This window comes from Miscanthus floridulus, chromosome 19 (assembly GCF_019320115.1).
Source record: "Miscanthus floridulus cultivar M001 chromosome 19, ASM1932011v1, whole genome shotgun sequence".
Taxonomy (NCBI): domain Eukaryota; kingdom Viridiplantae; phylum Streptophyta; class Magnoliopsida; order Poales; family Poaceae; genus Miscanthus; species Miscanthus floridulus.
In genome coordinates, this window is record NC_089598.1 from 110,954,704 (window position 1) to 110,964,697 (window position 9,994).

The following is a 9,994-nucleotide window of genomic DNA, read 5'->3' on the forward strand; positions in this document are numbered from 1 at the left end:
AAGGCACTGAAGGTGAGCCCCGGCTCCACCGCCCACTGGGTGGCAGAGGCGCAAGCCGCCCTACAACGCGGCGCGGTGTAGGCGAGGGCCGACCCGAAGGAGCCGGCCACCCAAAGAGGGGCTACCGAGGCGACCCCAACACAGACGGGGGAAGGAGCGCCTCCGCCCTACGAGGGCGAGGCACGTGAGTCGGATGGGGCCGAGGCGCCCTTAGTCACCGAGGCCACCGAGGTCGAGGCCCCTAGGGTCTCTAAGGCTGAGGCGACGGAGGCCGGGGTGCCCAAGACCTCCGAGGCCACAGCGGTGGGGGTCGGCGTTTCTGCGACCACCGAGGCTACGATGGCGGAGGTCGGAGCCCCCAAGACCACCAAGGCCACGATCGCGGAGGCCAGAGCCCTCGAGACCACTGAGGACGACGTGATGGTGGCGAGGCCGTCTGCCTAGGAGATGGAGATGAAGGCGGCGGAGCCCTCAGTGGCACCCTTGGTTCAAGGCCCGCCGTCGTTGCGGGAGAGCGCCCGGGAGGCGGAGGTCCATCCGATCTCCTCCGACGATACATCCTGAGCGCGGGAGGTGGTCAACACCGAGGAGACTGGCACCGTGGAGCGGCTAGTTCTGACCCTGGGCGAGGGAAGCTCGACCCTCCTGCAGGTGCGACCCGAGCCTCGCGGGTGGGATCACCCGCGCGTCCTATGGCGAAGCCAGGACGACCCTGAGGGGGAGCCTCTGTTTGCCCTCGAGGATGCAGCCGAGGGCGGGCGCTGGGACACCTTCGAGCAATACCGTCAGCTGGCGGAGCGGTCACTACGGACGGCGCTGTCCATGGTGGCCGACGAACTGCCCGGAGTCGCCCAGGTTCACGCTTTCTTTTCTCGTGTGATGTTGTCTTTTTCTGAGTTTTGTTGTAGTGAATGACCCCTGTTCTGCCTCCCTAGGAGCTCGAGACCCGGTCCCTTGGGAAGTCGGTCTTTCTCCGGCGGGAGAGGGACGTCTGGGACCAACTCCAGCGGCAAAAGGGCCTGCTTACGGGTGCCAACGAGCTTCTGGCGGCGCGGAGCGCGGAGGTGGAGGACCTTCGTCTTCGTTGTGCTGACGTGAAGGTCGAGGTGGCCACGGCCTTGGAGCAGGTCACCCCTTTGGCGGCGCGAGTAAAGGAGTTGGAGGAGGAGCTGACCCGCATCGCCGGTGATCGGGATGCCTTCAGGTCTCGAGCTGAAGAAGCGACGGCCTCGGGCAAGGTCCTTGCTAGGCAGCTGGGGGCAGAACAGAGTGTGCACCAACTATCGAAAGGCGCCTTGGATGAGGCCCTTACGGTGGTTGAGGCCTCCCGGACCAAGGCCGTGGTCTAGAGGGGAAAGGCCGAGGGTGAGCACTGTCCCCCTCGTTTTCTTTGTTTTTCTTGTGTTCGCCTCCTAACCCCCTGGTGTGATGTAGAGCTAGGGAGAGAGGCTTCTAGGGTGGCCGAGCCTTCTTGGGTCGAGGCCTAGCGTCTGAAGGAAAGGCCAAGGCTTCCTAGGCCGAGGCCCAACGCTGGGGAGAGAAAGTCGAGGCCTCTCGGGTCGAGGCCCGACGCTGGGAGCAGAAGGCCAGGGGTGAGTTCCATAGGCTTCTGTCCCTTTTTTGGCTTGTTTTTCTTTGTGCTCAATCCCACCCCGTTTCCTTGGGCATAGAGTTGGAGGCGGAGGTCACCCGGTCGGCCGAGGCTTCTGTCGTGGTGCAGGCGGTGCTCGAGACCGAGATCAGGGAGCACGAGGCGCTGAAAGGTGCCGCCTGTACCGCCTGCAAGGCCTTGGAAGTTGAGGGGGTTCAGTCAGGCAGCTCCCTTGGGAGCCATTTGATTGCGCTGAGCGGCCAAATGTGTGAGCGGCTCTGAGGAGCGCTGCACACAGGTGTCAAGCGCGCGTTGGCCGTCATCGTCTCGCACTATATTGGCATTGACCTCTCGGCCTTCAGTGATGGCTATGTCCTGCCTGATGATGACGAGGAGGCCGACACGGCGGTCACAAAGCTGATGGAGGTGGCGGAAGGCCCTAGCACAACGCTGGCAACACTGTTCGAAGAGGAGGTGGTCCCTCCCCTGTCGTCTGCCGATGCTGGAGGCCCTGAGCCTTGACCTAGGCCCAAGGGGTCATGTAAATAGAATAGGGATTACTTTGTTATCGTAACGCTTGTGGCCGTCGAGGCCTTTTTTAAAGTACTTCGTGTTTCTTAGTTGTTTTTCTTGTGTTTCCGAGCCTCTGTCCTCTGTTGTCTCTGATCAGATTTCTTTTGCAAAAAACCTCCTTGGAGCTTAAGCCATCCCTTGGGCGAGAGGTGGTGAGGGAGTGCCTGTAGCCCGGAGGGCGTAGGTCAGTCTCGTGACTCTACTGGCCTTATGCTTAGGAAACAGAACTTTTGGTCCGTGGGTTTTTTACAACCGATTCAGTCAGAGCGTGCTAGAGAGACTTTGGCGTAGGAATTTTTTTCGAAAACATGACTGAAGAATGGTGCGTGGGACTTAGGGGGGAGTCCCCCTATCTAGCCCCTCGAGGGAGGCCTGGTTCTATAGAGGTAGAGCCGAGTCTCCCTTATAGTACTATCGTATTGCCGAGACCTCGTGATGGGTCTAGGGGGTCTCTCGAATAATTAGAACAACTAAAGAACAGCTTCTTAATTGTATTTCGAGAGAACAATGTATACAATGCTTGGAAATTTAAGGGTAAAAGCGACGTAGCTGTTCTATGTTCCAAGCATTGGTGAGGATTTCGCCCTTCTCGTTGGCTAGCTTGTAGGTCCCAGGGCTTCAGCACTTGGGCGACGATGTACGGTCCTTCCCATGGTGGGGTCAGCTTGTGGCGGCCCTTGTTGCTCTGTGTCAGCCTCAACACCAGGTCGCCTACCTTTAGGTCTCGGCTTCGAATGCGCTAGGCCTGATAACACCGTAGGGCTTGCTAGTATTTGGCCGAATGCAGCAGTGCAACGTCTCGGGCTTCCTCCAGTTGGTCAAGGGCGTCCTCGTGGGTGGTGCGGTTGCTTTGCTCGTTGTAGGCCTGTAGCCTCAGGGAACCATATTCCAAGTCAGTGGGGAGGATGGCCTTGGCACCGTAGACCAGGAAGAAAGGTGTGAACCCCGTGGCTCAGCTTGGAGTGTTCCTCAGGCTCCAGATGACCGACGGGAGTTCGGCGAGCTATTTCTTGCCAAACTTCTTCAACCGGTTGTAAATTCTTGGCTTGAGGCCTTGTAGGATCATGCCGTTGGCACGTTCTACTTGGCCGTTGGTCCTTGGGTGTCCTATGGCCGACCAGAACACATGGATGTGGTGGTCATCGCAGAACGTCAAGATTTTTTTGCCGGTGAACTGTGTCCCGTTGTCGGTGATGATGGTGTTTGGGACCCCGAACCTGTGGATAATGTCGGTACTGCTTGTTCGGATTTGATTTGATTGATCGGACGAGCCTCGATCCATTTGGAGAACTTATCGATTGCTACCAAAAGATGGGTGTAGCCCCCGGGGGCCTTCTGCAGAGGCCCGACCATGTCGAGCCCCCATACGGAAAATGGCCAAGTGATGGGGATGGTTTGGAGGGCTTGGGCCGGGAGGTACGTCTGCCGCGCATAGTACTGGCATCCCTCGCAGGAGCGTACTAATTTGGTGGCGTCGGCAACCGCCGTCGGCCAGTAGAACCCTTGGCGGAAGGCGTTTCCAACGAGCATCCGAGGCACCGCATGGTGTCCACAGGCCCCTGCGTGCAAGTCCCAAAGTAGGGCTTGGCCTGCCTCGGTGGTGATGCATCGTTGGAGGACGCCAGAGGGACTTCGCCTGTACAATTCGTGATCACAGAGGACGTAAGTCTTGGCTTGTCGCGCAAGCCGTCGAGCTTTGGCCCTATCACTAGGAAGCTCTCCCTGAGCGAGCCAATCAAGGAACGGGACTCGCCAGTCCGTGCCCTGGTCGGTCTGGGGAGGCCCTATGTCGACTTCCATGACCTCAGGCTCGGCCGAAGGAGTCTCGGCAGCAGAGGGGGCGTCGAGCGCTGCGGTGGGTTCGACCGGTGGGCCCTCTTCCACTGCCGAGGCGTAGTCAATGGAAGGCTTGTGGAGGTCCCTAGCAAAGACGTTCGGGGGGACCAGAGCCCACGTTGAGGCCATCTTCGCCAGTTCGTCCGCAGCCTTGTTGTATTTTCGGGCGATGTTGTTGAGTTCGAGACCGTCGAACTTGTCTTCTAGGCGATGTACCATCTTGCAGTATGCCTCCATTTTGGGGTCGAGGCAGTTTGACTCCTTCATGACTTGATCAACGACGAGCTACGAGTCGCCCTGAATGTCGAGACGCCGTACTCCAAGCTCGATGGCGATCTACAAGCCGTTGACGAGGGCTTCATACTTGGCTGTGTTGTTGGAGGCGGCGAAGTGGAGCCGAACCATGTAGCGCATGTGTACTCCAAGGGGCGAGATGAAGAGCAGGCCCACGCCTGCCCCGGTCTTCATTAGGGACCCGTCGAAGTACATGGTCCAGCACTCCGTCTGAATTTGAGCAGGTGGCAGTTGGGTGTCGGTCCACTCAGCCATGAAATCGACCAAGACCTGGGATTTTATTGCTTTTCGAGGTGCAAAGGTCAGGGCTTCCCCCATGAGTTTGACGGCCCACTTGGCTATCCTACCCGAGGCCTCCCAGTTATGGATTATCTCTCCCAGGGGAAAGACGATATCACAGTCACCGGGTAGGACTCAAAGTAGTGGCGTAGCTTGCGTCGAGCCAAGACTACGGCGTAGATAAGCTTTTGGATGTGGGGGTAGCGTGCTTTGGTCTCGGAGAGCACTTTGCTGATGAAGTAGACAGGTCATTAGATGGGTAGAGCATGCCCCTCCTCCTGCCTCTCTACTACTATGGCCGCGCTGACCACTTGGGTTGTTGCGGCAACGTAGAGTAAGAGGGCCTTGTCCCTGGCCGGCGGTACTAGGATGGGAGGATTGGTGAGCAGTGCTTTGAGCTTGGCGAGGGCTTCTTCGGCCTCGGGGGTCCAAGAAAAGCGTTCAGATTTTCTCAAGAGGCGGTACAGAGGCAAGCCTTTTTCGCCAAGGCGTGAGATGAAGCGGCTCAGGGCCGCAAGGCATCCCATGACCCTCTGTACTCCCTTGAGGTCTCGGATCGGTCCCATGTTGGTTACGGCCGAGACCTTCTCCGGGTTGGCCTCGATGCCGCGTTCCGAGACTATGAATCCCAAGAGCATGCCTCGGGGCACCCTGAACACACACTTCTCAGGGTTGAGCTTGATGCCCTTCTCTCTAAGGCATTTGAAGGCTATCTTTAGGTCATCGACGAGATCCCTAGCCTTTCTGGACTTGACCACGATGTCGTCCACATAGGCCTCAATGGTTCGCCCAATGTGGTTGCCAAAGACCTGGGTCATGCACCGTTGGTACGTGGCCCCTGCGTTCCTAAGGCCGAAAGGCATAGTCACGTAGCAGTACATGCCAAATGGGGTGATGAAAGAAGTCGCGAGCTGGTCGGACTCTTTCATCTTGATTTGATGGTAACCAGAATACGCGTCAAGGAAAGACAAGGTCTCGCATCCCGCAGTGGAGTCAACGATTTGATCGATTTGAGGTAATGGGAAGGGGACTTTTGGATAGGCTTTATTCAAACCAATGTAGTCTACACACATCCTCCATTTCCCATTTTTCTTCTTGACCAACACAGGGTTAGCTAACCATTCTGGATGGGATACTTCCTTGATGAACCCGGCTGCCAGAAGTTTCTGCACCTCCTCGCTGATGGTCCTGCGCTTTTCCTCGTCGAATCGGCGCAGGTGTTGCTTCACCGGTCTGGAGCTGGCCCAGATGTCTAAGGCGTGCTCAGCAACCTCCCTTGGTATGCCTAGCATGTCCGAGGGACTCCACGCGAACATGTCGGCATTTGCGTGGAGAAAGTCAATGAACACGGCCTCCTATTTGATGTCGAGGGTGGCGCTAATCCTCAGTGCCCGGTCGTCGGGGTAGGCGGGGTCGACTGGGACGAGCTTGACAGCTTCCGTGGGCTCGAACGTCCCGGCTCGATGCTTGGGCTCGGGTAGCTGGCTACCGAGTCATTCGAGGTCGACGATGAGGGTCTTGGCTTCCACGAGAGCCTCGGCGTGTTCGATGCACTCGACGTCGCAGTTGTATGCATGTTCATACGTGGACTCGATCATGATGACGCCGTTGGGACCCGGCATCTTGAGCTTGAGGTAGGTGTAGTTGGGGACCACCATGAACTTGGCGTAGCACGGCCGCCCTAGGATGGCGTGGTAGATTCCCCTGAATCCAACTACCTCGAAGGTAAGGACCTCCTTGCGGTAGTTGGAGGGGGTGCCGAAGCAAACGGGAAGGTCGATGCGCCCGAGGGGTCGCGTGCGTTTCCCTAGCACGATGCCATGGAAAGGCGCGGCGTCACCCTGGAGTCACGACCGGTCGATCTCTAGGAGCTCCAGGGTGCTGGCGTAGAGGATGTTGAGGCCGCTGCCTCCATCCATCAACACCTTGGTGAGTCGGGTGTTGCCAATGATTGGGTCGACAACAAGCGGGTACTTCCCGGGATTCAGGACATGGTCGGGGTGGTCATCTCGATCAAAGGTGATCGCTTCCCAAGACCAGTCGAGGTATCGGGGAGTGGCCACCTTGACCGAGAAGACCTCTCGGCGCTCCCTCTTTCGTTGGCGTGCTGTGAGGCACGCCGAGGGTCCGCCAAAGATCATGAAGGCGTTGTGAACCTTGGGGAACCCATCGTCCTTGTCATCGTCCCGGTCGCCAGTGCCTCTCTGCTTGGCATCGTCATCGGGGAGCCCGAGCTTGGCGTAGTAACGCCGAAGCATGGAGCAATCCTCGAGGGCATGCTTTACCGGGCCCTGGTGGTAAGGGCAGGGTTTCCTAAGCATGTCATCGAAGGGGCTGGGGCTCTTGGGGCCTCGTGGATTCTTGCGTTCTGCGGCCATGACTAGATCGGCCTCGAGGACGTCCTGCTTCCCCTGGCGACCCTTCTTCTTTCTCTTGGGGAGGTGGGGAGCTGAGGCCTCGGGGGCCTCATCCCTTCGCTTCCCTTTGGCGTCACTGTAGGGGAAGATGGCCCCAACAGCCTCTTCGCCCGAGGCGAAGTTGGTGGCGATGTCGAGGAGCGCGACAGCGGAGCGCGGCACATTCCAGCCTAACTCTCGGACCAAGTCTCGGTAGGTGGTGCTAGAGAGGAAAGCCTGAACGATTTCCAAGTCGCCGACGCTGGGCAACTCGGTGCACTGTTTGGAGAAGCGCCGGATGAAGTCTCGAAGAGACTCGTCTGGTTTCTGGCGATAACCTATAAGGTCCTAGGAGTTTCCTGGGCGCACGTATGTGCCCTGGAAATTCCCGACAAAGACCCTAACCAAGTCGCGCCAGTCGTGGATTTGTGAGGGAGGAAGGTGCTCGAGCCAGGCTCACGCCGAGTCTGATAAGAGCAAGGGGAGGTTGCGGATGATGAGCAGGTCATCGTCCGCACCACCTAGCTGACAAGCCAGGCGGTAATCGGCAAGCCAGAGTTCGGGATTGGTCTCGCCGCTATACTTCGTGAGGTTGGCTGGTTGCCAAAACCGGGCCGGGAAATGAGCAGCGCGGATGGCTCTACTAAAGACTCGAGGGCCAGGCAGTTTAGGAGAGGGACTGCGGTCCTCCTCACTGTCATAACGGCCACCTCGGTGTGGGTGGTAGCCCCGGGCGGGCCCCTCGTTGTCGTGGCGTCGTCGCCTGCTGATCACCTCATGGTCTCCCTGTACCTCGCGTTGGTTGGCGAGGCAGTCAAGCAGCAAGGGGACCCTACAGGCTATCGGTGCTCGAGCGGGCTCAGGATGAACTGAGGCTTCCCTATCCTGCCAAGGCAGTGTCGCGGGCAGGTCCGAGGCGCCCCTGCGCCGTCGGGAGGTGGAACTCTCGGCCTGCCGCACCGCGGCGATCTCAAGGAGATCTCGGAGCTCGCCGCGGACCCATCGCCCCTCCATGGTAGAGGGCTCGGGCATCACGCGGACTAGCATTGCCGTAGCCGCAATGTTCTGGCTAGCACGGTTGAAGATTGGGGGTTGCTCACTCCCCTCGTCATCGTGGATCCGGTGGTGCACATCGCGGGCCCTCCGTCGGGCTCCTCCGCCATCGCCGCGACCTCGCTGCTCTTGTTCGAGAGAGTCTCAAAGCTGCTACAGGAGGAGTTGGTCTTGTTCGACCTTAGCCTAGAGCTCACGGAGCTGTTCTAGGTCCGGGCGTTGAGGTTGTGCGAGGGCAAGGTTCCTGCTCCGTGCTACCGGTGGGACAACGTGCGGAGGTGTGGCGGCGTCCACTCCCTGGTGAGGCGGGGACTAGTTGCCTACGCCCTCGTCCTCCTCGCCCGCCCTTGGCATCCCGAGCCCGACGTGGAAACACTCGCGAGTGGGGTCGTAGATGCCCTCGTCGCCAAAGTCGGAGTAGCCGAAGCAGTAGTCGCTTGCGGCCAAGAAGCGGCGCATGGCTTTAGGGTCATGGAGTTCGGAGAAATCTGCTCCGGCCCATGCCTTGTCCTCCTCCGAGGAGTCGGCGTGGGTGTGAGTCAACGCGGTGGTGTCGAAGTCGAGAGCGAAGCGCTGGCGACGTCCTGAGGGATCTGCGTGAGCGGAAGCGTAGGCGTAAGCATAAGAGGCGGCGGCATTTCTTAACCCGAAGGGGTATGGGGATGGTGCCGTTGCCGGGCTTTGCTCTACCGGAGTTGGCTCCTCAGGGAGTGGTGGAGCGGAGCTTGATGACGGGGTGTCGCCGCACGCCACCGGTGTTTTTCCCTTGTCCAAGCTCGGGCTAGACAGGTCCCCAAACAGGGACCTTACGCCAACAGCTGGTCGTAGGATACCGGCGGAGAGCGGCGCGTCGCCCTGGGTTCGTGTAGCGTCGGGGTGATCCTGCTCGCGTCGTGCCTGGCGAGCGCGGCGAGAGCGGTCGCCCAGGCGCCGCCTGCACCTGGGCTACCGGTGCGTGACGTTATCGTCGGTCGGTGGGGCTCGGGGCATGAGGAGTACCATGTCATACTCATGCCCTAGAGACATGAACTCTAGGCCCCCAAACCAAATCACCGTGCCGAGACGCAGCGATCGTACGGGGTCTGCCATCCGGAACTTGTTGGGATGACGAAACTGACACGCAGAGGCCCCTACCTGGCGTTCCAATTATCGGTGTTTTGGACCAGCGGGTCCTCAACCCACTAGTAAATTTGTACTGCGTGTTCCCAATTCTGGATGGTGATGCAAAGAGACACAAGGTTTATACTGGTTCGGGTAATGGGTACCCTATGTCCAGTTCAAGGGATCAATCTTGTATTCCTTGCACCGAAATGCTCGTAGTAGGGGGTTACAAGCAGGGCGAGAGAGGGGGCTTAGTCCCAGGTCTCTTCATGGTGTGGCGTGGATTGCTTGAGATGTTGATCTCAAGCCGTGGGAGAACTCGAGCGTTCGTCCATGCATTTGTGCGTGAGTCAGTCATGTGAGCCTAGGCCTAATCGTAAGTGTCTCTCCCTTTGAAACGGCCCTGGTCCCTCCCTTTTATAGTTGAAGAGGGGACAAGGGTGATACATGCGCTAGTTACATGGCGTCGTGCAAATGGAGGCGGCATGTCCGAGCCCTGTAGCCTGTTGCTATGGCGGCGTGGTCGACGGACTGGTCCTGTCCTTGAAGTACTAGGGCGGCGCGCCGGTCACATCCGTTCTTGTGCGTCGTGGGGGCTCCAGTGTTTGCTTGAAGCGGGGCGTGGCGGTCGACACGCCGGTCATCGTGTGATGACTGCGAGAGAGACCGAGGCTCAGCGGGTGCCGAGGCCGAGCCATCGTGGGAGGCTCGGCAGACGCGAATCTCGAGGTTGTCAAGACCCTGAAGTAGATTGCCGTGGCTCGGAGGGAGCGGTTGGGCTTGTATGCTGATTCCGAGGCTATGGTGACCCGGACTTGACTTCCCATACCGCGTTATTCCTGGGGCAGGGATTAGGTGGCACAGTGTAGTT

The 9,994-nt window shown here is 59.0% G+C and overlaps 1 protein-coding gene across 1 annotated transcript; it reads right to left on the minus strand.

Annotated features, from left to right (window-relative positions):
- Nucleotides 1-6,420: 6,420 nt before the first annotated feature.
- LOC136526618 (uncharacterized) lies at nucleotides 6,421-8,481 on the minus strand. Its single transcript, XM_066519229.1, has 2 exons — nucleotides 8,343-8,481; nucleotides 6,421-7,307 (listed from the first exon to the last, which is right to left on the minus strand). The coding sequence occupies exons 1-2, from the start codon at nucleotides 8,479-8,481 to the stop codon at nucleotides 6,421-6,423; spliced, it is 1,026 nt and encodes a 341-aa protein (XP_066375326.1).
- Between the last annotated feature and the right edge of the window lie 1,513 nt (nucleotides 8,482-9,994).

Coding starts and splice junctions, on each gene's coding strand:
- LOC136526618 (XM_066519229.1), bottom strand. CDS start 8,481: ATGCGCCGCTTCTTGGCCGCAAGCGACTACTGCTTCGGCTACTCCGAC. Junction 7,308..8,342: donor CGAGGAGGACGAGGGCGTAG/GCAACTAGTCCC, acceptor AGGACCTTATAG/GTTATCGCCAGAAACCAGAC.